Source organism: Lutjanus erythropterus, chromosome 11 (genome assembly GCF_056507025.1).
Source record: "Lutjanus erythropterus isolate fLutEry1 chromosome 11, fLutEry1.hap2, whole genome shotgun sequence".
Lineage (NCBI taxonomy): Eukaryota > Metazoa > Chordata > Actinopteri > Lutjaniformes > Lutjanidae > Lutjanus > Lutjanus erythropterus.
In genome coordinates this window covers 39,450,354-39,478,348 of record NC_139327.1, presented here as the reverse complement: position 1 = coordinate 39,478,348, position 27,995 = coordinate 39,450,354, and the positions used below count along the sequence as shown (strand labels likewise).

The 27,995-nt window shown below is 41.3% G+C and overlaps 1 protein-coding gene across 1 annotated transcript; it reads left to right on the top strand.

Moving 5' to 3' along the window:
- Positions 1–46: 46 nt before the first annotated feature.
- On the top strand, positions 47–24,833 carry mybbp1a (MYB binding protein (P160) 1a). The gene is made up of 27 exons (XM_084730092.1): positions 47–276; positions 1,663–1,758; positions 2,453–2,536; positions 2,620–2,694; positions 3,097–3,204; positions 3,387–3,577; positions 3,793–3,960; positions 5,015–5,132; positions 5,217–5,506; positions 5,579–5,689; positions 5,775–5,900; positions 8,611–8,817; positions 8,916–9,024; positions 9,425–9,518; positions 9,895–10,055; positions 10,272–10,388; positions 10,603–10,758; positions 11,105–11,278; positions 11,476–11,633; positions 13,778–13,912; positions 14,692–14,779; positions 15,721–15,852; positions 15,936–16,004; positions 18,706–18,819; positions 22,248–22,349; positions 22,454–22,578; positions 24,215–24,833. Exons 1-27 carry the CDS (start codon positions 100–102, stop codon positions 24,579–24,581), a joined length of 3,852 nt encoding a protein of 1,283 aa, XP_084586218.1. The 5' UTR covers positions 47–99; the 3' UTR covers positions 24,582–24,833.
- Positions 24,834–27,995: the final 3,162 nt, after the last annotated feature.

Here is a 27,995-nt window from a genome sequence, read left to right as displayed (position 1 = left end):
GGGAAAAAAAAGCGATTTGACCCGGAAGTAGTCGGCGATGAGTGAGGCACGTTTTCCTGCAGCAGCATGGGCAGCAGTGTCGGTGGACTGTGAGCTGAGATGTCTGTAGAGATGGTCGAGCTCTCAGTGAAAACACCGGAGCCGGTCCGACCGGCCGGGTTCCTCCAACAGAACCGGGTCTTCCTCGACTTCTTCTGGGACGTGGCCAAACCGGACCAGGAGGTCCGTCTGAAGGCGGTGGAGGGACTGATCCAGTACCTGAAGACCAACAACAAGGTGAGGAATCAGAGCTGTGATCCTGCTGAGAGGAAACCAGCGTGGATAAAACTTCTGAAAAGAAACAGACTGGAGGAATATTTAGAGAAATGATGAAAGTATTACGATCATTTACTTAAGTAAAACTAGCAAAACTAAACCATGAAAATACTAAACAACATGTGAAAATACTGCTTTCAAATAAGTAAAAGTTAATGAAAAGTTTTGGCACCCAAATGTTCTAAAAATAACAGAATTAAAGTACAAATTAAACAGAACAGGCGCTGTCAGTGTTGGACTGTAATCAAATAAACAACTTTAACGTCATGGCAGGTTTTACTGTCCTTTATAGTTTCATTTATAACAGTCATCATATTTTACAAACTCATATGTTTTATATGTAAATTGATTGACAAAGTACGAGTTAATAAACACAGCAATGAAATATAGTGTTAAGTATAAATACTCATACTGTATTATAGAGGTTTAAGTACAATGTTCCCTTGGAAGTAGAATCACACTGCACAAATCTAGATATATTTTACATATTTTATATTAAACATTTTTCTATTTATATTTCTGTGCTTCTCTTCTATGTTTATTTATTGTGCACCAGAATACCAAGGCTGAGTCATGTGGTATGTGAGAATCTACACAACAGGAGTTTGCGGGTTGTTTTTGGATTGTTGCGGCCTAAAATACCCGAAAATGCAATGAACGCTGAAGTGCTTGTACGCTTTTTTTGCAATTAAATTGCAGGAGCAGGGAGAACTGCAAAAGAAAGTTGCAATTTTTTCATTGCAATCAAAGGGAACTTGTTCCGCGGAGAACAAAACCACATTCTATTCTGAGTGTTCTGAGTAACCTCGCCAAAATAAAAGCTCACATGAAAAAAACTGCAAAATCTGCTTTATTCATAGATGAAGAAGTGCGCAGAGAGTTTATAAATGTCAATAGCAATAACATGTGGTTTGCTAAAATGTCAGACGACTGTGAGAAATGTCGATCAGTGTTTCTTAAAGCTTAAGACGACGTCCTCAAATGTCTTGTTTTGTCCACAGTTCAAAGATTTTCACTTTACTGTAATAAAGGAGGAAAGAAAACAGAAAATATTCACATTTAAGAAGCTGAAATCAGAGTTTTTCAAAACTTTTTCTCTTAAAAAAAATTACTCAGGTTGATTAATTAATTATCACAATAGTAGGTGACAAATTTAATAGCTGACATCTAATCAAACTAATTGGTCACTGCAGTTTTAAGCTGTTTATAGATCTGAACAGTGAACCATGTTTCCTCTAGAGATTCTGTCTTACAGACTGTTTTCAGTATGTATGATAAAATAAGAGTCTTGACTGTACGCAGCCGTAGCAGTGCATCATGTCCTCATTCTCTCTCTGTGTGCTGCAGGCAGATGAGTTGGAATACACCTTTAAAAGGCTGGTGGATGGACTGGCTCACACTCGAGAGGCTGCAAGACCTGGATTCAGTCTGGCTCTGGGACAGGTGAGTGGAGACCGCAACCAAAACAATCAGGAAAAAAATAAAAGCGTGCAGAATTTTATGCAGATCAGTTGGGGACAGGAAGGAGCTTCTCTTAGAGATTATTTTGAGCTGAAAGAATGAAGGCTGGACAAATATGTGACATAACAGCATTATAATAAAGTAGCTGAAGTTTTTCCCAGTGAAAATTAAAATTGGATAGCATTCCTACTAATCATGAATCATATTTCAAACAGTATCTGTCAAAATAATCACAGTATTATCTTTTTTTTACAGTGTGCAGCTCTACACTGAAATCATTTGACCACATTGTCTCCTTTACATAGTTTGTCCACCAGAGAGCACTGCCAAGTTTATTTCTGAGACCATAAGACAGACAGTGCATTATTTCAGAGTATGATTTCTGCCCCCATCATCAGGCTTTACTATCCGCTGATACTTGATGATCATTTTTTAAATCACAGATATCTGTATCTGCCTCAGAGATCCAGTACATCCTGCATCAACAAAGACTTTCAGCATCGTCAGAACTTCACCTTCGAAGAAGTCATAGATTTTTGTCACATAATTCACAAACTCTGAATGACGACTGACAGTTTAATAATTTATTTATTTTATTTTTAAGTAGTGAAAGTGGTAACTTTGATTCTCAGTAGAGTGTATTAACTTTCGCCTGACATGATTTTTTGTTTTTCAGGTCTTAAGTGCCTTTGAAGACGTCACTTTGCAGAGTGTACTCAACAGAATCAAAGAGAAGCACAATTTGCAGGCAGTGAAAAAGGTGAGTGTGTGTTGATTTTTAATCTGTCAGCTCCTTTATGAATGGACTCTCTGTGAGTGTCACACTTTTCTCTTGTTTTTCAGAAACTGGTCAGAAATGCTTTATTTGGAAACTTGTTTGGCGTCCTCGCCCTTCATCAGTCCGGCCGCCTCTCTAAAGTAAGTTGTCTCACCATGATTCATTGTTTTGTGGGAAGTCAAGATGCATTGTGGGTAATGTGGTTGCCAGGTTGTTGAGAAGAAGATGATAGGTGCGTTCAAGATGAGTCAGGCCTGCGCAGAATCGATCACCGGCGATCGCTGCACAATGCAACGGGTTAGACTTTTGTCAGACTTGATCCTGACTTGCTCTGACGTCATGCAAACATGGACAACAATAAACTGACAAGATCGAGGTGCAGTCGCAGTTTTTAGAGTCAGACACTGCAGACCTGACTGTCACCTGATCCATGAGCTGACAGGCTCAGAATGCTGCTTTATTTTGACAACAAAAGGTTTATGGTGTGAATGAAGCTGCAGCTGCAGCTAACACAGAGCTCTGTGTTGTGTTTTTGTCCGCAGGAGCCGCAGGTGGTGTTGGGATGTGTGCAGCTGCTCCAGAGCCTCAGCCAGCAGAGACAACACCTGAAGGACCTGCCCACCAAGACCATGACGGACATCCTCAGCGAGGTGACGCCTGCTGCTCTGATACACCTTCAGTCATACAGGGCCAGATCTCACTCTCTATAAGCACAATAAATACACACACATATGCATTACACTGTGTGACACGAGGAGTTTTATTTTTCTCACAACCCAGTTTAGTTCCCAGTTATCCATCATTTTCTTCCTAAAACTCCCGTGTCTGTCAGATCCCAGAGGAGGTGTTTGAGGAGGTCCTCCTCAGCGCCCTGCAGACTGACCTGGCATCAGCCTTCAGGACTCCGGAGCAGCTGCAGCTGCTGCTGGTGGCGCTGCAGCGTTTCCCACAAACCCTCAAACCCAAGAAACTCAAGAAGCTGCTGGGCTCCTCGACCATCATCAACGCCGACAACATCCCAAAGTAAGAACACCGGGACGAGCTGGATCATTCTGGAGTCACACAGGAGAGCATCTTTCTGAGTTGAACCGCTCTTTACTGATTGGTTGATATTAGCTGTGATTCAGCTTTGACTTACATGAATATACATGAAATTTATGCACCAGTTTCTTTACTAAACCTGCTAATTAACAGCTGCTGTGTGTGAAATCTAAGCGCTGTGTGATGTTGTTTGTCAGGCTGACGGAGGTGTTGAAGATGGCGGCCCGCTCAGTGAAGAAGGAGTGCGTCCTCCCAGCGGTGGTCCTGGACCTCCTGAAGCTCTCTCTGAAGGAGGACAGCTTCCAGCTCTTCTGGAATAACGCCATCATCAATGGCATGTTGAAGGAGCAGCCGGGGCCCGCGCAGTGAGTCCTGCCACAGAACCGACTCTGAACCGTTCTGTTCGAGTGAACGATTCTATGCTGATATCCAAAACAGAGCTAGAAAAGTAAAACAATCTGCATAATAATAAATAAATCTATCCCCAAATGCTCATGTTAAATGAGATAAATTATAAAACGAATACTTAAAGACCCCACGAAAAAATATACTACATCCCCAAATAATTTATATATATATTTTACATTTCTAAATGAACCTGGAGGGATTCATCTATATGTCAAGTAAAATACAGCATCAATCAATAAATAAATGGAACCCTGCAAAAGAGATGCAACAAGGCTAATAGTTCATCAGTGTTTACACAAATTAGATTACAATAATCCAGTTTATCTCTGCACAGTCCAGACTGCATACATTAAATCTAGCGGGTGTCTCTACGTTCACGTGGTCGACTTTATAACGAGATGTTTTTGTGTTGTGTTTACAGCTGTAGACCCTCAAAGTGTCCAGAAAAAGTAAATGCTTGCAGGTTTAAATTTTAATCGTGCACATAATTCTTCCAAAAGATATTTTGTTGTTCTGATGACGGTGGGTATTTTTTTAACAGGAAGTCAAGTCTACTGACAGACAGGTTACTGATAAAAGCACCATAACATCTGATTTAATGTGATGAAGAGGTGAAATAATCATTTTATATATAAACATGTTATTTCCCACAGCTGTACGCTGCTGGAAAAGATTGAAAAGTGCTTCAATTTGATTTTTGAAAAAGGTTTATGAACCCTGAAACTGTGATTTTAGTCGACGTGTGCGAATCTGATTTTGAGGACCTCGGAAAGGGGACCCAGTCCTCAGGTTGGGAACCAGCAGTGTAAAGCATCATCTAACACTCAGAAATCTCCCATAGGTGCTGCATTACTTCCACTCATTTATTCATGTTTTTTTCCTTTAATTCATCACACATCTGTTCATCATCTTGTCCAGTCATAGTTCCTGTTGACTATGTTCCCCTGACACGTTCCCCTGACACGTTCCCCTGACACGTTCCCCTGTTGTTGTCCTCCTGTTTGTGTCCAGTTACCTGAGCTTCCGTCTGCTGGGCAGCGCTCTGCCTCTCCTGTCTGCTGAGCAACTGAAGGCGGTGTTGTCTGGAGAGGTGATGGTGCACTACGGAGAACACGTGGTCTCTGCTCAGGTCAGCGGCCTCATCATCATCACTCTTCAACGCCGACGATCAGACAGTTTTAGCACGTGCTCATCCATCGTTTTTCTCTTCCAGAAACCGGACCGCTTCAAGCTGGCCCCGGAGATGGACGTCTTCGTGTCGGACTTCTTGCAGGGCTGCGAGGACGCCGACAAGCAGCTGGCGGTGATGGTGGGTTTCTCCTCACTGACCAATCAGGGCTACCCCGTGGTGCCGTCGGTGTGGAGGGTGGTGCAGCACCTCCAGCCCGCAGCTCTGCAGCAGTACGTGGACTGGCTGAAGCAGATGTTCCTGCAGCCGCAGCTGGACAAGCTGCTGGACTTCAGCACCCGCAAGCAGAAGGACAATCAGGAAGGAAAAGAACAGTGAGTGTGGTTTGTATGTTTATTGCAGAAATCAAAACTGGATGAATGTTACTGTTGACTTTCCCTCCGCAGGAAGGAGAACTCCATCTTCCGTCTGAGGAAGTGGATCGTCGCCCGTCTCACCTCGATTATTGACAACCACCAGGTGAAGAGACAGGAGGATCTCATCATGGACGTGGCCAGGTGAGACCTGCCTCTGCTCCAGCAATGTCACTGACTCTGTGTGTGACGAAGAGACGGCCGTCAGCTGCTGTTGTTTCTGTTCCAGGTTTGTCTTTTTCCACGCTTTCTTCACCGCCAAGAAGGCCACGACTGACATCCCAGAGACTGTGGAGAAGCTTTCTGTCCCGCTGGATGAAAAAACCAGAGGCGTGCTGGTCAACTCTTTCTTCGGGTGAGACATGAAATCCTCTGTTCTGAGACGTCTGCCTCCTTTTCACAGCCGGTGTGGTTAAAAAAACTAAGTGACATCAGAAGACAGAGCAGAATTTTGATTCTTTGCAGTTTTTTACTCAAAAGCGGAGCTTTATGGCACAAAGGAATAAATTATTTCACGCCTTGTCTTCACAGATCGCAGTTGTTAGTAGGATTTAATAACACATTTCTCTAGTAACATCTGGCAGCAGCTATTGGAGGCTGCAGCAACACTTAGCTAACCGTAAAAGCATTATTTAGCATACTTCACATCGAAGTTTAATTTATCTGTTTGATTTCTTCAGTGAGAAATGTCTCGCCTGACTACTGTTACCACAGTACATGCTGAGCCGCATCAACAAAAAACACTCATTTAAGTGAGTCAGAGTAGTGATGGAGCGATTAATCCGTCAGCTGTCCAGGATTTTGTGGGATTTCTGGGGGGATCATTACGACGTAATATGCTTGATTTGATGACAGCTTTTCTAAAAAAAAAACATTGTGATGCATCTTGAGATGGTTTTAGACATTTGTTTTGGATTGAAATTGAAAAAAAAGTTGAAATTTTTGTGCGTAACTCTTTAAAAATGAAAGACAACTTGTTCCAGGGAAAATAAAACTGCACCCCGTTCTGAATGTGTTCTGAATAACCGTACCAAAAAGGCAAAATATGTTTTATTTGTAAATGAAGTTGTGAACCTGGGGGTTATTCACAAAAAAACAAAATCTTTTTGGAGCTCAAACTCAGTTAACACAGCGAGCACAACATTGTAAAAGTGCACAGAGCGTTTAGAAAATGTCAAAAACAAGGAAAAACCTCTTAAGTTATCAACAACAAATGATAATAATAATAAAATATATATGTATAGTTATTGAGTCAGTTCAATGATAAGTACGTGTATAACATTTGCACAGCAGATTGGTGGAACCCATGGGAAGCTACGATGTTTGGTCAAAGTTGTAGAAAAGTTGCAGTGATTGGACAAAATTGCAGGTTTCTGCAGAATTCACAGGGATTGGTTGAATGTGCGTTAATTGTCGCGATCGTGACGTCGCAGCCTCCTGGAGGGACAGAGTCATCTGGCATTTTGAGATAATCTGCACCAGCTGATGCCTGCGTTCACGAGGCTGATAAATAAAAACCACTGCAGCTGCTGTGGAACGATGCTGGTTCTCCTGTTCCTGAGTCTTGGGAGGATGGTGAAAAAGTTGACGTTGAGACCTGAGCTCTCATGCTCCCTGCTGTAAAATTTCTTTTCTAAATGTTGATACATTTCTTAGTTAAAACACAGAGTGAATATTTTCACTGCACTCTGTTTAACACACCTGAAGCCTGCTCTGACTGCCTGACAGGGATTTCACTGAGTGCAGTTTGTGGAGGAAGCAAGCAGACAAATCAAAACAAAACAAATGAAGAAAATAAAACTAGTCTGCCCAGAGAGCAGTACCCGCTTCTTTTTGCTGGACTAGACAAAGGAAAAACACGAAAAACAAACCAAAAAGCTCCACGATAAGGGCAGCAAATGGCTCACTGATGCTCTGCAGGGAAACAGATATGAACAATAAAAAAAAAAATTAAAATACACTCAGATTAAAATATAAAAACTACGACCGAACTTTAAAATACCTGGTACGTTGGTGATCTACTTTCCTACCGACCACCAGCCGCCTTCACCCCTGCAGGGAAGCAGGTCTGAAATAAATGAAAACAATAAATGAAGCACAGGTTCAAACATAATATCATAACACAACACACACACACACACACACACACACACACACACACACACACACACAAAACGGCATCAAGACTAGCAGTTTGTCTGCACCTCGCGTCCCCTGCACACCGGTGTGGACTGAGGCGTGACTCGCTCCACCGGTCTGAACCGGCAGTAGAACCAGTGTTCCTCCTGCAGGTAACTCTACATCTGCACGGCGGCCTCAGCTGGTGCTCCTCCCTCTTTTACAGAGATACCATCTGCCACTGATGCTCTCTAATATCAGCATCGGCCACTGAGAACCTCACACCGGTCCACTGGTATTAACATAACAGCATATAAAACCCCAACATCTGATGATATTCTTGATTGAAGCCCAGCAGACTGCAGGTGTAACTAATGTGACTGTCTGATTGATCAGGGAAAATCCCCACACTCGCACGCTGACGTGCGTATGTGTTGCCTTGGTTACCAAATGATTTGCATAAATATGTACAGCGCTCATACAGCTGGCTTCAGTTTGCTTCCTGAGCAGCTCGCTGTCAGCAGATGGATTTGATCACAGTTAAGCTTTTGAAATCAGTCACACATCTGCCATCATGAGATTCTGTGGTTGGTTCAGACCACGAGGCCACACCCTCGTTTTTAAGCGGTCTCGATGAGGCTGTTTGTTCCTTTTTAGGTGTAAAATACGTTTTGCTTCTGACCCTGTCCACCGCAGTACCAGAGACATGCCAGCCTGCATCTACTGTAGTTAATACACTGTCCATGTTTAACGTACCCCACTTTAAATAATACGAACTGTCCCTTTAAGATCAAACAGCATGAGGAAACTACAAAAGGACTACAAATCTGACATCATGCATGCAGCTGGCCCTGGAAAGAATTTAGCAGTTAGAGTGGAGCCCTGTTTTGTCCTGTTCAGGTGTCTCACTGCTCCACTGTCTGTCTGTCTGTCTGTCTGTCCTCCAGACTCCTCATGTCCCTGCACCACCTGCCTCTGACAGAGGACTCGTCGGAAGGCGGGGCCGTCAATCAAAAGCGAGCGCTGGGCGTAACAGCTGATGGCAACATGTGGATCTACCACCTGGTCCAGTACGCCCAAGTCCTGCTCAGCCAGCCGAAACACGTCCAGAGCGGCCAGCCCTTCAGTCCTGAGCAGAGACAAGCCTGGGACAGGTAGGACAGCACAGTCTCCTCAGAGTCTGGTCAAATAAATCACACTAAACAAGGCGGGGACATGTTTGACAGCTGCGGCGCTACATGTGTTCTTGCAGCATGCTGGAGTCGGTGACAAACCTGAAGAAGAAAGCGAAGAAAGGCCCGACAGTAGAGAGCGCCGCCTTCCAGCAGCTCTTCCTGCTGGTCGGCATGCACCTTTTCAAGGTACAGCAGCACAACACATGATGTCCCGCAGTACTGTTGTCATTGGATTACTGCAGCCTCGATGCCTCAAAATCATCACTAAAATACAGATTGATTTTCCCCTGAGCCCAGGTAGTTCTGGTTTGAATTGCAGAGATATCAGCTGTAGAGATGTTTGCAGGAATGCACACACCTTGTTGAGAGCAGTTTCACAAAACTCTGCAACTCACACCAAAACTGTCAAGATGGATAAACGGCACTGCAGGCCACGGGGAGAATAAGTGTTTTTGAGTTTTGGGTGAACTGTCCCGTAAAAGAATACTGTAGTTTATCTCAAAACACCATCTGCTCACACAAAAATAAAACCCTGTCCTGGATATGAGCTGAATAATTGACTCCGAACACTGTTTTTCTCCCGAAGGCCCCTGAAGAGCTGCTGGACATCATGAAGGACCTGCAGAGCTGTGTGGACAAAGCTCAGGAGAAGAAGGCCAAGAAGAAAAAGAAGAAACCAGGTGAGAACTCGCACACGATAATCATGATGATAAGATGATCTTAATGTTGCGCAGCACAGGATTTATTTTTACCGATCTAAATCACAAAGTGGGTCTGCAGAGGTCTCACAGCTCTCAGCAGCTTGTTTCCAGCTACAGCTGTTCAAGACCTGGTGGAGCATTTAGCAGCTAAAAATTCAACCCAAAAACAGAGTTGAAAGGAGGGTGAATATCAGATTTAATGAACCTCAGTGTCGCTCCATGTCTGCTGGATGTGTAAAAGGACTTGTCATATGCCAGGTGTTGTGTTTACTACTTGTTCCACGGCCCAAAGGGGCAAAAAATCTATATGAATAATAAATAAATCTAAATATTTGTGTCTTGTCTTTTGGTGCAGCTGCAGAGCAGGAGGAGGAGCCTGAGTGGGTGGAGGTGATGGTGGACATCTTGTTGTCCCTGCTGTCCCAGCCGAGCCGACACATCAGACAGGTCTGCAAAACCGTCTTCTCCTCCATCTGTCCCCATGTCACTGCAGCAGCCCTCACCGCCATCTTGGATGTAAGTAACACGCGCAGGGTCGTTCATTTTCAAAAAAGTAAAGAAAAGTCAATTCAGTGGACGAACGGACACATTTCTTTTTCACGAACTGCTCAGATCAGGCACTGCCTCATGCTCTGTAGTAAATAAATGATCTCTAATTGTATTCGGAGTCACTTCACTCATGTGTTGAACTGTAAGTGATTGTCATGGTGTTGTTCTGGGTTCTGTCTGTAGGTTCTGGACCCAGAGAGGGATAACGAGGAGGACAGCGCTGTGGTCGTCACTGACGACAACAAAACCCAGAAGAAACCAGATGAGGAGGATGACGAGGATCACGATGAAGAGATGGAGGTCAGTTCTTTACAGGCTGTTGTCGTTTTATTGATACCATCATTGTATTTTCTGTCTTTTCGTCGTATTCCACCTGGACCCGTATGATTTTCCTTTTATTTACTGATTTCACTTAATAAATGTTTCTTTACTGTCTTTACAGTTAGATTTGTGCTGTTTTAGTAGAAACATTTGATTCAGAAATCCTAAATCATGTGGTGATGTCTCCCCCAAGTCTGACGGCTCAGATGATGAGGATGAGGATGAGGATGACGATGACGATGATGATGAAGATGAAGCCATGGAGTTGGAGGAGGAGGAGGAGGTGGAGGAGGTGGACCAAAATTTCCGTTTTGAGCTGATGAAGCTCCTGCAGAAGCAGAACGCTCTGGTGGGTTCCTCCATCTGTGTGAACTGTTTAGCACCCGTTAGCAAATGTTAGCATGTTAGCATCACGCTAAATTAAAACGGTGAATATCGTGAACGGAAAACAACAAACTTCATAGTTCTGAATGATAACATGGCACTGAAATGCAAAACTGACACTGATTTTTTTAATAATTATAAATTATTAAAAAAACACAAATGGAAAAAAAAAGTGTATGTTAAATACAAAGTCCTGCCCATAAAGCTAACAAATAAAATAATTTGTATTATGTTCTGTTCAAAAAAAAACAAATCTGTGATAGGCTAATATTGGGCCAATAACGTATTCTAATATATTCCTTCATGTTCAGGCCACAGAGGAGGACGGCAGCAGTGATGAAGATCTGGATGATGAAGCCATGATGGAGCTGGATAAGGGCCTGGCAGCGCTGTTCTCCGAGCAGAAGAAGAAGAACCAGGCCAAGAAGGACGAAAAAACAAAACTACAGAAAGAGAAGACACTGGTCCGGGACTTTAAGATCAAGGTACCTCATCCTGAGTCTGGAAATACTCGCGCTTGTCTGCTGTCGTACTCTGAGTCGGATTAAAAAGATTTTCATCTGTGTGTGTTTAGCGTAGCTTAGCACAAAGACTAAAAGCAGGTGGAAACTGTTAGCCTAGCTTCATCGAAAGTGTCAAACACTGACCTGTCTCACTGTCTTGTCTTTCTCTCATGTTGCAGGTGTTGGACCTGATCGAGGTGTTCGTGGCGCGGCAGGCCGGCGGCCCTCTGGTTCTGGGTTTGGTGGAGCCGCTGCTCAACATCATCGACAGAGGAATGAGCTCTGACAGCGACCTGCAGGAGCAGGACTTCCTGCGCAGAGCTGCAGATATCTTCAGGTAACAAAGTTTGGCTGCAGACTGAGGCAGTTAACCGGTTCAGTGTTTGTTTTCTGAGTGAGAAATCATTGATACCCTTTAAGAAGGAGTAGATGTTTAAGTTGAAGGTTAAATTGAGCAATGTGTCGATGGAGTTTGGCAGGGAGTTGGAAAGACAGTCACTAAACTTCGACTCGACAGAGTATTTTCAGAGCAGTGGGCTTTTGTTTTCAGGATAACAGGCTGAACTTTATATTGACAGGCAACTGACAGTTATAAACAGCTGATCAACTCACAGTGGAGGACTCTCCTGCAGTGTTCCTGCAGCCTGCATCTAAATAAAATCCAAATTTAACACTAATAGAATTGATGTACTGTTTGTTTGTGTCCAGTTTTCTTTTTAAACAACTGCTACGATGTAACACTGCAAAAGTTGATCATTTAGCCAATTTGAAGCTAATAACCACAAAATATAACATCAAAAATAAAATTATCCAAATAAAAATCACCCTGCTTCCTTTTGACTAGATAACGTAGCACTCGCTGTAACACCGATTTCACTGAGAGTCAGACCCGTTAGCAGCCATTAAGAAGAACTATAAATGATTTAAATGGTGTGACTACAAGCTTAACAGTGGAGGTGACCCTTTATGTAACTTGTGAATCTGACATTCACCCGCGTCATGCCGTGACTGGCCAGCTGTGTGGAGGTGAGAAAGCAAGCAGAGTTTGAACTTGTCTGTCTAGCTCTCATTTTTCATCCCGACACAACTATTAATCTGAACAAGTGAGAGTAAGACGAGTGAGCAGCTTCCAGGAGAGACTGTCTGAAAATATATGTGCCGTTATTCAGATACTTTAACAACTCTTCTCTATGACGGACAACTTTTGTCTTTGCTTTCCACTTTGAAACAACTATAAACACTTTTAGTTTTGAATGTGGTTGGACAGCTACTAGTACCAGTTAATTCTTATCTAGCATAAATCGTCCTTTACCCTTCTTAGGTGTAAAGGTTCGGTGTTGTTTTAGATCATCTCATTCCTCTGCATATGCCTAAAATTAAAGCTGCAGTAGGTAGAAAGCCTGAAATACTAGGTGAGCAGCATGTGCTTCATGTCCACACGCAACAGTTTATCAAGCCAATTGTGAGCGAGCACAGACTGACAGACACCAGCTGTGTGTCCTCAATAAAGAAGTCGATTCGTTCATTTACATCCTTCCTGTCTTTGGTTTCATGACGTGACTTTCAAATACATTTCTCCTCCATTCAGTAGTCAGCATGGACAGGCAGACTAATTATCTAACTGTAAATAGTGCGGTCGGCTTCTCCGTGGTCACTGCTGCACACAGGTTTACAAGCAAACATAAACTGTTTATGAGTTCTTGTCTGGTTGGTCTGCAATTTCTCCATGGGTCGCTGCTGCAGATGGGCTGAGAAGCACAAGTGAAAATAAATCAGAACTCCTCCTGAAAGAGTCCGCATCAGAGCGACTCTGGTGTTTCTTCCTCCAGAAGCTCCACTCTGCCACCGACCCTCTCCTGCAGAGCCGTCTGTCTCACCTCCGCCTGCTCCTCTCGGCCCGCTGCAAAAGCCCTGTGATAGACGTGAATGAATTCAACTGCAGTCAAAAGTAACCGAGTGAACTGACAAACCCCTGGGCTGAACATGTGGCTCATTAGCTGGACTCTTTTTGAGATTCTCTTTCCGATAATTCAGTTTTGTTGCGACTTTTCCTGCAGGACATTTAGCCATTGGTTCAGGGTTTTTGTAGGAACATGCACGTGCAGCTGCACTCATAGAACAGCCGACAGAACGCTTCGTCTGAGATGATCTGTGATCAGTTTAAATTTACCGTCACAGGCCAGATTTTCTACATGCTGAAAACAGAGCCAAGAGGAGGAGGACAAGTCTAGTTCTGTCTCAGACGACTTGATTTACAATGTGCTGAAAGTTGTTGTTGTTACCTACCCTAGCTTTAATGTCTGAACCCAACTTGTGTCCATCATCTGAGGGGATAAAACACCCTTAAATGAGAAATGACGCTGAACCTGACATAAATCTTCCAACAGGATGTGCTGCCGTCAGGCTCAGCTGTGGTCTTTGGGTTTGATTCGTATTTGGAGTGAACACTTATGTTGCTTGCTTGTGTGATTATTTTTTCAGGAACCAGCTGTGCAGGTCGAAGGTTTACTGCAGGACTGTCGGTGACAGACAGGGGGAGCTCCATGACCTGCTGGACAAACTGATGGCGAAGATCCAGAAACTGTCCGACTCCTCAGTCTGCCTCTATTACTTCAGGTACAACTGAACGAACTGAATATCTGTGAGCTGTGGACAAAACAAGATATTTGAGGACGTCATCTTGGACTTTGATGTACATTTTCTGACACTTAATGGACCAAACTACTGATCAATTAGTGGAAAAACTATTGCCAGATTGATCACTTGTTTGGACCCATTTTTCAACTGACAAGATTGTGACAGGATTAATTAATTGATTTTCACGATTTTTTTGTGCCTTTTATGGACCAAACAACCTAATCTGGTAGACAAAATGTATTTTCTTTTAAAAAATAAAAACATAAAATAAGCTAAATGTCATAAAATTTGATATTTATACCTCTTAGTTTTTGAGATACAGTCAATTTGTTGAAATTTTTAATCATATTTCAGGATAAAATGAATACAGGATTAAAGGATGTTTGGATAAATTTAGCCAGTAGCCTCAAGTACTTTAAGTGCTGTAAAGGAAATTGTAAAATTCCACTGTGGACATTAAGGGGTTAAGTTTCTCCTTTCAGTTTGTCCCGGTGTGAAGGCTGCTCTGTTTGGAGATTAATTATGCCTCGTTAACAGCAGATCAGCTGCACAGATGAATTATTTCTTACTGCATAATCATTCATTTTCCACCCGTGTTACTTTCAGTTTTTTCATGCGGTTCTGTTGAGTAACACGTCTTTCATGCCACAGAACAGACGTATGATCGGTGTTTAAGAGGCGTGTCCCTTTAAGGTGGATCTTAAAAGTTGTGCCTCTGGTTGTTTTGTATGATGCAGATGTTGAACTTGTCGTTGCAGCGCGTCTCTGTACGTGGTCAAAGTGCTGCGAGGAGCTTCACCTGCTGCTGACGAGCAGACAGACGACAAACCTGCAGCAGCGAGCGACGTACGTTTACACATTTTACACGTTTACGTTTAGATCATTCAACAGTCAGAAAGTGAATCCATCAGCAGCCTAATGAGGCTGTGTGTGTGTGTGTGTGTGTGTGTGTGTGTGTGTGTGTGTGTGTGTGTGTGTGTGTGTGTGTGTTTGTGTGTGTGTGTGTGTGTGTGTGTTTGTGTGTGTGTGTGAGCTGTTGTTACCACAGATGGTCACAGCTACATTTAAAAAAGCACTTTTGCAGATTTCCCTAAAAACAAATCACATATCAGTCCGAGCTTTTCTTTTGCTTGTAGGTCATCAGGTCTCTCAGTAAACAGATGGTTATTAAATATTTACAGGGTTTTCACTTGTTACTGTTGCTTTTTCTTCTCTTTTATTATCTCGGGCTCTGCAGGAGATAAATTCCAGGTCTGTTCCTGTGATTTACTGGGTCAGGAAGTGGGTCAGTCCTGGATAACTTTGGCCCCTTTTTTGTCCTCAGTGTCTGTCTCACACAGATTTATTGTTTTCTTAACAACTAATATTTCATTTGTGTAATTTTCTGTGCAAATTGTCAAACATTTGTGGTTTCTGATTAGTCAGTGTGAGTATTTCACTCAGTCATTCATTCAACCTTTATTTTAACTCATTTACAATGAAGGCGAGAAAAACAATAAAAGCTTTTAGTAAAAATCACAAAGTGCTTTACATCAATAAAAAATTGTCGTTAATAGATTTATTTATTTATTTTAGTAAAAATGAAGCTTGTGATGCAAAAATGATTAATCCCAATAATCAGATAACTTTGTTGCCACATGGTGCAGCCTGAGCCAAATGGAATTCAGCCTTCCTGCACTTTTCTATGAAAATATCTTCTGTGAAAAAGTCTTCCTGACATTCACAGATGTAAAGAAAGAATCTAATCCTGATATTTTGCTGTTTGATGTGTTGTTCTGTGCGTGCAGCTGAGGTTCATGGGTAACGTGGACGTGGACCGGGTCTCCTCCGTCTTCAGAGACGCTCTGAGCTCCTTCATGAGTAAGAGGAAGAGTCCTCTGACCGCTCAGATGTTCACAGACTTGTTCAACAGATTCCCCGTGAGTACAGACGCTCGGTTCATCACCGTCACCGTGGAGACAGAAGACACGTAACTAATGCAGCTTGTGTGCGTCTTTTCCAGGTTTTGTGTGTGAACCTGTTGGATGCAGCGGTGCAGCACATCACATCTGCAGTCAGAGTTCACCAGCAGGTAAAGATTTTTCACTCTGCAGGAAAAGTTAAGAAGCGTCTGCACCTCAAACCAAGTCGTCAGAATACTGAAGGGAACCAGATTTAACGTGTTAAAGTTTCACCTCATCACTTAAAACTGGATCAACATGTCGGATTATCTCAGTTTATGACGTGACACAGATAAATCTGTACACAAACTGAACCACCACAGCAGCTGAGTGAAATCAAGCTGTCTGTTATCTGAAACCTTTTATAATAAACCAGAGTTCAGGTCTTAAGTTTTCTTCTTGCCTTTCATAGACTCATATAAATACCATAATGAGTTTATATGATGGCTGCTGTTGTAAACTTGACTGTTTCTGGTCTAGAAACAACATTTAGATAAATTTAAAATATTCAATTTTAATCCTGTACTGACATTTTTAAAAAACAAACAAACATTTATTTAGTCATGAAAAAAAACAGATAAGTGCTGCTTTTAATAGCAGCAGAATCCAAAATCTGAGTGTGTTCGGCCCCTTCCAGGCAATATGAGTGTTACAATAAAAAGTTTTACTACGTTCGTGTACTTGGTAAATAATTATTTTCTAGGGCTTCAAATCCATAATATCTATAATATGTTTGCTGGCTTTGTTAAGTTGCCATTAAATTTCATTCTAAGTGGTTTTAATAAAAAATTTAACCCCTTTAACCTTTTTCTAAGCAATTATAAAGTTGTAAGAACATCAACTGTAGCTGTATGACCATCTAACTAATGTTTATAGATGGACTACACAGTATTTATTAATGTTTTCAGTATTATAAACATCAGTTTTTAACTTTACCAGAATCAGACAGATTTTATTTAGACGCACGTCCTCACGTTGTCTCTAAACCCGGCAGCTCGGTCGGTGGTCGTTCTGACGCTGAACGCAGCTCACCGACGTCAGTGTGTGCAACATCGGGGTAGACTTTCAAAATAAAAGTACAAGAACTGCTTGGGTAAGTTCAGGAAAAGATCGCGCTTAGTGCTTTACTTCCATGAGTTCATGTATGTAATGCAACATATATAGATTACATATGGAAATTTGTAATTTGTATTATAGTACCCATCCAAATGATAAACTTAACTGTAGACACTTTAACTAATTATTTACTGTTTAAGTGTCACAAATATGTGGTTTATCTCTTAAAGGTTTACAGATCATTTGGTCATCATTGGATTCTTAAATATAGTATATAAAATGTTATAATGTGTGCAACAATAAACTGTATGTAGCTTATCAGATATGATATAATATACAGTTTATAATCTTATTTATATTTTTACTATTAACTATTAATTAAAAAAAGAACAAAAATTCTAGCATTACTAATAATTAGTGCATAACATTTTTTTTTTTTTATCATTGAAGTGTTTGTTAACAGTTGAGGCTTTAATGTGCTGAACTCACTGATGAATCATAAATTCTGAGTCTTTGAATCATATTAAAAAAATAAAAACCAGGGCGCCTCTCTCATTTTCACCTGTAATTCCCACGCAGACATTTCAGGTCAGACGCCCTTTTTCAGCCTGTGTGTAACGGCAGTTTCAAAATAAAAGCACACAGGAGGGGTTAATTATAGATGACCTCAAAATAAATGCATCCCAACAGGGAGAGCCATAATCACTGAGGCACAGATCCACTTAATAACACAAAGCATAAAACATATTCAGTTTATAGATGTATAGATATAAATATAAGCTCATTTTGTAGGATTGTGTGCTTGTTACCGTCTCTCTGTGGCATCTTCACCGTCCGAGTGCTCATGTCATGGTTCACTCACGCTGTGGTTCTGACTATTAAAATGTCCAGCGATCAATGATTTTTTTCTTCATCACATTTATGTCCATGGATCCTGGTTTTTAACTCCCATCCAGAATCAGAGTGCTGCCCTAGTTTTTGTTTATTAAGTTAAATTAATCAAATTCAACGAGGCTTTACTGGCATGACCGTAATAAAATCCAGTATTGCCAAAGCACGTTCAGAATACAAACCACACAAATAAAACAGGCAACGGGCAATAAAAGGTGCACACGAATGTTTGTTGTTCCTCAGTGTGTCAGTTAAAGACATTCTGCTGGTTTTGTGATTGAATTCATGTTTAAATTTGGGGAAATATTTGGTTCAGACGAGCTGCAGTTTTGTGGATCCTGTCTGTCAGAAAATGCAGCTCTGTTTGTACTTTTTCTTCGCTCCATGATTTTTTTTGTCTCTGCCCGTCTCGATGGTCAGACCGTGGCTTGCTGAGTCGATGTGGTTCTTTGTTTGCGGTCAGTCGCTGTGTTCAGGTCACGGTGTTCTGTCTGTTTCAGGGCTGATAGTTCTGCCTTTTGCTCTGTGCTTTTGTCCGTGTTTTCCAATCGGTGATGTAGTTTTGTTTCTGTTGTGTTCTCATTTGTTCTCAGGCTGGTTCTGAGGCAGAACAGGGTTAGAACGTCAGATCCAGCTGAGTCAGGGTCACTGTTTCTGAGATGAAGCCAATATCTGACTGCTTTTTTTTATTTTTTTTATTTTGTTGTATAATGTGTATTGGACTAATTCAGCTCTGCAGGCGTTGTTTGTGGTCATTTTTCTTTGTTTAATCATCTTATCATTTATTACCGATGGTTATTATAAAGTGTTCATAAATGATCAGCACTTTCTGCTGTTTAGTTCACGTGTACGTTTTGTCTTTTCTTCTGTTCTTGTTTTTTTTAGGGCCAGGCGTGTGTGCTGGTGTTGCGGGCGATGCAGAACAGAGAGGTTCAGCAGCTGCTGAGCGGCGCTCCGTGGACGGAGCTCTGTGTGAAGGTCGCTGGTCAGCTGACGGCGGTAGGTCAACATCACAGCCACATCACAGGGTGAACGCTGAGCGTGAGCTGCATCAGTCATTTTACAGCAAATACAACAACTTCAACAAGATGGTTTTTACAGCTCAGCTGCTGTGGAAACGACTCTGTCCAACTTTTCAGTAAAAGAACAAACAAATTACAGCAGGTTTGAGGATTGTGTCAGTTTTTCTTTTTTTTTTTTCCAAACGGAAAACGGTTTATAAACTCAGCAGTTAACAAACAGTTATGGATGTTCTCCACTTCCTCAAATGATGAGGTTTATATGTAGAAACATGTTCATGTGTATTACACACCTAACATACTGAAGAAATATGAAGTGCTGCGATGATTAATTGATTATTAAAGGGATAGTTCACCCCAAAATGAAAATTCAGTCATTATCTACTCACCCTCATGCTGACTGAGCGTTGAGTTTATGTTGTCAGGCCACAAAACTCTGCTGGAGTTTCACAGGAAAACAGTGTTGCAGAATCTCCCAAACAATGGAAGTGAATGGTGACCAGTTTTCAAGCATAAAAAGCAACTGTGAAATAAAACATAAATGCCTCCATGCTGCTCATCTGCTGTAATCCAAGTCTCCTGAAGTCCCAACGCTGTTTGCACACCGTCTCACACACACACACACACACACACACACACACACACACACACACACACAGTTCAGACAGTGTGCATGTGAACGTGGCTCCAAGCTAAAGATCCACAGTGAAGATTCAGGATAAAAACATGGTGGAAATAACTTTTTTTTAGTCAACTTGGCATGTTGGAGCTTTAGGAGACTTGGATTACAGCAGATGAGCAGCATGGAGGCATTTTATGTTTTTATTTTATTTTATGTTGTTTGTTTGTTTTCTTATTTTGAAAACTGGTCACCATTCGCTTCCATTAATTGATTTGTGGGGAAACATTTTTAAAAAGGCTTGGATTTGAATACATGAGGAGCAAAAAAAATTGACCCCCCTTTTAAAAATAGAAAAAAATGGATAAACTGACGGTACACAGCTGTCCAATCCAAGATGGCAGTCCGAATCACTTAGCAACAAGCTGATGAACATAGTGGAGCATTTCACAGCTCATGTGCTAAATATTTTTTTTAGCACATTAGCTGTGGAGACCAAAAACTGTGCATTCATCACATGGACAGAAACACAATTACGAATGTTAATTCTTGCCTGAATCTGTAAAAAACTAAAAAAAAAAACTGTCTGCTCACAAGTTTGTACATTTAATGTCTGATTCAGTGGATAGGATATTCAGTATCGAGACAAATACCACCTACAATACTTACAAACTGAGGTTATCTGATGATAACACATACCAGTTCAGTACCAGTTCAGTACCAGTTCAGTAAAGCCTCTGAACTGATAAAGTTATGGTCTAAGTGTAATACGAGGCTGTAACACATCAGCTCTTCACTACAAGTGGAGAAGTTCATATAAAAACATCCTTCAGGCCTGTGCAGACTTTAATTATGTTGTTTTGAAAGCTTTATGAAATTGCATCTCACTGATAAATGATGATTAGAGCCGATGCTGCGTTCACTGTCCTCTGCGTCTTCGGGACAGCTGAAGGTAAAGACATGCACACTGGTAATTACATGCCTCTGCAGTTCTTCACCAAACCTCCTCATCTCTGCATCGCCCCGTCTTTAAAAAACAAAAAACAAAAACCGAGCAGTCAAACAACGTAACTCTGTCAGGTTTTTTAACCACTGTTGCCAAAAAACTGATGTAACGTCAACATTCGATTTCTCAGCCGCTTTCCTTTATCAAGCTTTTGTTTAATGTGTAATAAAAACAGTTTTGTCCAGGCAGTGTTTCAGAGTGACTTTCTGACAAAAAGCTGCAGCTGTGGTAGAAATTTACTGAAATGTTTTTTGTAAAATTGCTGAATCACTGTTAAATCTTCTGCTGAATAACTCAGAAGGGGCATTGCAACCTTGGACGTGAGAGAGAAGGTGCAGACTGTCCACTCGTAAAGACCTCTGAATACCTCGCCGCTCTCCTGAAATATGCTCAGTTGAAACTGGTTTTGACTAGATTTGTGTTTGAGAAGAAGATGTAACCGTAAACGCCCGTCAGTACGACCTTCTTCTCACGGCAGCTTGAGTTTAACTAAACTGCTGTGGACGGGGATTAGTGAAGTGAGTCTGTGCAGCTTCTGATGTTTGGAATCTGTTTCCTAAATGTTGAGAGCGACTGAGCCTTTGGAGGACGGCTCCTGTTATCAATTAACCTGCTTACCTGTGGAATGATCCAAAACATCTTCATCTCAGTCTTTTGCTGCTCCTGTCTCAACCTTTGAGTGTATATTTAATTGATTGATTTGCACTCTGCACTATTTTGGAATCGGTCTCGTCTACTCATTTAAAATAGCAGAGTCTGACCAGGGAGTAGCATTTCCAAGCGGCATATGATCATATAGTAAATGAGTTATAAACACTGTACATTAAAAATGTACTGTTGGCTGCTTATAACTATATTACAGTGTTATAAACCACCTATTAAACATGTGTATGCTGTATGCAAGGTCCAGTGTGTAAGATTTATGGTCATTCATAGGCAGAGTGGCAGAAACTGAGTATAGTATCTATAAGTATGTTTTCATTTGTGTATAATCGCCTGAAAATAATAATTATTGTGTTTTAGAATGAGCCCTTTGTATTTACAAGAGGAGAGGCCGCCATGTTGAAACGCCATGCAGCCTCAAAAAGGACAAATCAAAGCCTGGCTGAAGAAAGGAGTTTTATTCATTTTACGCAGATTTTCCTGCACCACTGGTCTGCAAGCTGCAGCTGCAGAGCCTCGTGTGTCCCTCTGTAATGTCTCCCTGTGGCTTTGAACAAAAATTGAAGTGGAAATGATTTACAGTTATTACATTATAAAAGTTTAATTTTTATCCATCATTTTTATAGGATTCTTACATTCTCCATCACTAAAAATCTGCAGCCTGTACACCAAATAATAAAACATGTTTTAATTTTTCATCAACTAAAATGTGTCAGAGAGTTTCCCTTGACTAGTTATAAAAGAAAAGTCTCAAAGGAAAATAGGGACAGATTGTTTTCATTTTTTGAGGAGGAGGTCAACAATGACTCTGTTGAAAGTAAAGGTTGCTCATTCCTGTCCAACACGCTTGGAAGGGGAGGGTAAGGGATGCAACCTCGCCGCTAGGTGTCACTAAATCCCACACACTGGTCCTTTAAATGCTAACTAGAAGGACTTAAAATGCAGAAACTGCTGAGATCTAGTTTAAGATGAAGACTTAAGTTTCACAGTGAAGGCCAGCAGCGCCTTCATATCAACATGCATTTTATTGTCGGGGGTCTGTAAATACATAATCAGGCTGGATCTGCTGATCAAAGGCCAACATGCATTGTGGTTTAACTCCGTCGTCTCCTCCTCTCAGAGTCTTCAGCGGGTCGGTGAGACTGACAGCAAAGTGGTGAAGGAGAAGGTGGTGAAAACCCTGGAGCTCTGTCAGTTCCTGGTCAAACACGTCAACCAGCAGGTAGGTGGACTGTTAAAGAGTGTGAGGATGAAATGGTGAGAGGGAGCTTCTGATGTGGGTTCAGTCCAGACTCAAGTCTCTGCTCCATCTGCTGCTCCGTGCAGAAACTGTCTGTGGACCTGGAGCCGCTTCAGAAGGTCCTGCAGTCCCTGACCAGCGTCATCGCTTTCAAGAAGACTGGCAAGCTCGAGGACACCTACTGGGCCGTGATGAAACACTTCGGAGTCACGTGAGTTTATGTCGGCGTGTCTGGAGTTAGAGGTTAGAGAGAGAAATTAGCTTAAATCCTTGTACACATGCAGCAGGTCAGTAATCAGATTTCCTTCCTCTCCCTCCACATAATTCTGGCACAGACTAGGCTGCCCCCTTTTTTTTTTTTTTTTTTTTTTCGACCTCAAAATATTCTGTTTCCGCCAGTATTTGTTGGCTTTTAGCAAACAACAACAGTTAAGAGCATCATCAGAGTAAAATGTTTTAATACCCCCACACACGATGAAGGAAAATCCCCACTGGGCAGCTAACACTGCATGTGTTGTATTCAAGTTTATATAAAACCTGTTCTGTAAATAGTTCTTTTACTCTAGTGATCAAGAACGTTCCTCTGAAGCTCAGTTCTGTCGCTGTTCTGTAAATAGTTTTCTAATAAATATAGCAGCTTCTGATCAAGCCATATGAATCAGGATGAAGGAATATGAGCTCTGATGCGAAGCTTATACATGAAACAAGCAACAAAAATCCCTCCTGACCCTCAGGATCCCCTCTTTTCTGAGTACCAACCCTTCCCATCAGGACGAGTGAGCTTTAAGGCTGTCGTTCATTCCAGCCTCCACGAAGCTGCTAAACTCTAATGTTAAACTTTAATGCAAAATAGAGCAAAATGCAGTAAATACATGAGCACTTCAGAACTTCTGCATTTTAATTCTTACAGTTTTTGTCTTGAGCTGTCAGGGGACAGTCAAATGTCTCTTTGTTTTATAATGTTTTGTATGATGTGGCTGTCTATTGAATTGAATGTCTCTGTGATGAATTTTCTGGAAAACAACGACTGTAGCTCTGCGCCCAAGATGAATTTCCTCTCTGGAACAATAAAGTTTATTCTATTCTAGTTCACCAAAAATTAAAATTCAGTCATTATCTGCTCACCCTCATGCTGATTGAGGGTTGAGTTTATTTTGTTAGTCCATAAAACACTGCTGGAGTTTCACAGCAAAACAGTGTTGCAGAATCTCCCAAACAATGGAAGTGAATGGTGACCAGTTTTTAAACGTAAAAACACAACTGGAAAAAAAAAACACAGAATGCCTCCATACTGCTTTACTGGGCTTTGGGAGACTTGGATTACATGAGATGAGCAGGATAGAGGCATTTTATGTTTATGTTCGTCACCATTCACTTCCATTGTTTGGAAGGTTCTGCAACTCTGTTTTCCTATGAAACTCAAGCAGTGTTTTGTGGACTAAAAAACTATTTAAGCACCACCCATTTCAAGTACAGCTCCGTGTTCAGCCCTGATGAAACAGTAAAATGTTTATTTAACCAGAAACGGTGCTGTTGTGTACACAAACGCACCACACCGCGGTGCGGCGCCTCTTTAATATGGCGGCTGCTTCAAACAAAATGTCATTACTGCTTTAGCGTGTGACCTGGATCCACTCAAACAAATTAGTTTGATACTTTTGACACTTTAGACCGACTGTTACTGAAACCACTTATTTATACGAATGAACGCATCGATGTCCCTGATTGATCAGAACGGTTCTGACAAACATGAGGCTCATCCAGGACTTCACAAGCTGTTTTTCTTCTGCAGTGTATTGAAGAAACCGTGTTTGACTTTGTATTTGTTTTCATCTTCACATTCACAGGAAACCCAAAGTTGAAAAGACAAAGCCAGACAAGGACGCCGAGCAGCAGCAAGTTTCCAAGAAGAAGAAAGGTTTTCTGCCAGAAACAAAAAAGCGTAAAAAGCGCTCGAAGCCTGTTTTGGAGCCAGCGGGAGGAGACAAGTCGACCTCCGCAGACAAACCAGGAGCAGACAAAGGAGACAAAGGACAAGCCAAAAAGAAACATGACAAGAAAACAAAACAGAAGAAACGACCGGCCGACGGTGCAGCTGCGTCTCAGCCCAGCCCGGCCAAGAAGAGCAAGACGCAGTCTGAGAGCAAAGCAGAGAAGAAGAAGAAGAAGAAGAAGAAATCCAAACAGAAGAAAGACGCAGGAGGGAAAATGTAAAGTGGACACTGCTATTTAAACATTAATGTCCTTGTAAAGAGGCTGTGTTCGTCTGTTGATTTTTCTACTGTCCATGCAGTTTACTCCGGACAAAATGTTGGTTATGTTTCAATATGAGAGTTATTATACATATTGTAAACTTTAGATGTGCCAGAGGTGAATTAATATGGATTATTTTTCTAAAGTTTGACTGCTATTGATTAGAAAACAAATGTCTACGACAATAAATTCATTTCTCCTCTTTGAAATCCATCACAACTCTGCTCCCATTTCAGAACAAATCTCTCATCAGCTTCATTATTCAGAATTAATAAGAAACATGGAGATCGAGCTCTGCCTTTCATTATCACTTCTTCACTGTTTCACATTTTTGCAGTGAATGTGATGGCCTCCATTTTTAAAGATGAAAATACTGTCTAAAACTATTCAAAATGTATACAAGTTTGTCTGAAACTACTTGAATCAGTCCCCAGGCTGCTAAATGAACAGATTCCCAAAAAATAAAATAGCAGATATTTGACGTTCTCAGGTAGAACAGGTCGGACCCAGAGGATCAGAACCCTGTGTGGTGAAAAATATCTTCCTGAGATTCACTTTAAACGTGACGTGCATATGCTAACATGTTTCACCTGCTCCTGGGTTAGCGAGCAGAATGCAGATCTCCTATAAAACCACACTAAAGGCCTACGCATGAAATATTATGAATCGCCTTCCTCAGCACCTTCGCAGGCAAAAAACATGCTGTTTTTATTGATGATAATTATTGTGCTTTCTTCAGGTTTTATTAGTATTTAGCTAAAAAGATTGCAATTTTTGCAAAATGTTTCACCCAGGTTTTGTTCACATAAAATCAAACCTGCACTAAGTGATTTTTTGACCACTTGAGGGCACCAGACACAACACAACACTGACATATTCAGCGCCTTCAGGAACCAATCCCCACAAATTCTGTGCAACCTCGCAATTTTGTTCAAACTTCGCAACTTTTCTCCAAACTTGACCGAGTTCTGCTTGTCATTGCAGAACCCACACAGGCATCATACGTTTGTCTCAATGAACCGACTCAATGTTTTGTTTTCTTATTCACTATTTTTGCACTTTTTTATTTTATCACCAGCATGAAAAGGTCACAACATTTGTCAGTGTAACTGATATTTATCAGCATGTTATGCAGTCTCATCATTTATAATTTTTTTCTTGCTGTTTTGACTGAATTTGTGCTCCAAAAAGATTTTGTTCCCTTGTGGAATACCTGCCAGGTTCACTTCTTCATCTAGAGTTTTTATAATCCTCAGCCTTTTTGGTCACCAACATTCAGAATATAGTTTTGTTCTCTCTGGAACAACCTGCCTTTGATTTGAATCAGTTATACAAAAATTATCACAACTTTCTTTTGGAAATTTTACTTATTCACGCAGTTTCACGGCAACATGCATTGCAATTTTTTTAGAAAAAACTGCTGTGACATCAGGCATTTATGGCCGCAACAATCCCAAAAACAACCTGCGAAATCCTGGAGGGCCTGCATGTTGAGATAGTGAACAAACCTGTTTGTTTGACACACTAACATTTAAGGAGCAACATTATAATTCAGTTGGAGTCGTGTTTGTGTCCAACTGGTGATTTTAAGTCCAATATTCACCCTGAGGGAAACGTCTGGCTCTAAAGCTGCTGAATGACAACACTGAGAGCTGTGAGACCAGACCAGAACAAACCTCTGCAAACCTACAGACAGTCTAGGTTGTTAAAGCATCCAGAGCACAGCAAAATAATGAGAAAGTAAGGATATACAGGCAGAGGGTCTCTGCAGATACACACTTACACACTTGTAGTGGGTCATAAGTGCTGATTGAAAGGTTTATACATTGTTTTTAAGGAAAACAAGTTGTGTATTATTCCTTTACTTGCTGTAATTTTAGTAGCTGTAATCTATTCTGGTCATTTGACACATTGTGAAAATGTCATTTATAGCCACTTTAACAAGATACCACTAAACACAAAGGATAAATGTTGTGTTTTTGTTCAATATTTGTCTTTTTCTTGACAAATTCTGTAAAAAGACCAAAGCTAACAATGTGTTAGTCCATCTTTCAGAACGTTCAGACATCCCTTCTCTGTCTCTAGCTCTCAGCCCCAAACACACGTTCATCTTTAAAAACAGGTCACAGGTTTCACATTTCAAAAAGCCTCAGTAACGTCCTGAAACTGTAGTTTAAGTAGATGTTACTTCAGTAGAATGAAATAGTGCTTTGGGGCCGATGTTTAACTTGATTAATATGCCTTTCTTGCTATAATAATAATAATTAGTGGATCGAAAGAAAATCGCTTCAGTAAATTTTCAAGCAAAAATGTCAAACATTTGCTGCTTCTTGTCTTTGTCTTTTATGACAGTAAATGAAGATTCTTTTGGACTGTTGGTTGGACAAAAGAAGCAATTTAAAGACATCACGCTGGGTTCTGGGAAATTGCGATGAGTATATTCCACATTTTGTGACATTTTCTAGACTAAACGATTAATCGACAGTGAACGTAATCGTTATTTGCAGCCCTAACAGTTTCATCTGCGGGACGGTACGTGGGATTGACTCAAACTACAGGGTCCACATTCATTGTGATGATGGAACAACAGAGTGACTCACTGATGTGTTTTTAATAGTTTCTGGACAACAATGGAGCTCTCTGGCAGAGAGAAACACGCTGTATCAGGCTTTGGCTACACAGTCTGTTTGTTTGAACCAAAAATTTAATTTGTCACTGATCAAACTGTGGTGCAGACCTGCCAAGCTTATTCACTGTTATGACTGCACCTAGGAACCGTGACTGAAAGATCTGTGAGGAGGGAGACGTCGCCTGTCTGGGTCACATGTGTGGACACAGAACCTATTACATAACATTACGTAACATTTTTATCAGGTAAAAATGTCGCTGTCTGTGTCCGGGATTTGATGTTCCAAGCCTTTGTGCTGTAAACTAAGGTGAGCACTCACACAGCACCTAAATTCAGCTGTCAGAAAAATGATGCAGTGTCCCACAAATGGATTACTATACAGGACATGAAGCTGTGCAGCCATAAATCTAGAGGAGTGCCAGGCGGGCTGCAGCCCCATCCATCAGTTATCTCATCTTAAAGCCCCCTCTCCACTTCAGGAGCCTTCAGTGGTGGCTATCAACAGGAGCCATCTCACGTCCAACAAACATGACGTGTTATTTGGCCCTGCGCTCGCAGAACAAAGTGCTGTATTGTTTGGGATCCTAAAAGAAAAAGACCCAGTGAGGTTGAATACACAAATCATATATTGATTAAGATGAAAACACATTGTTCAATCAGGACAAATGAGGGGAAGGAGAGCCAAGAGCTAAGTTTGTGTAGGGCAGGTAAGAGGACCTGTCTGCATGGTGATGTACTTGAAGAAA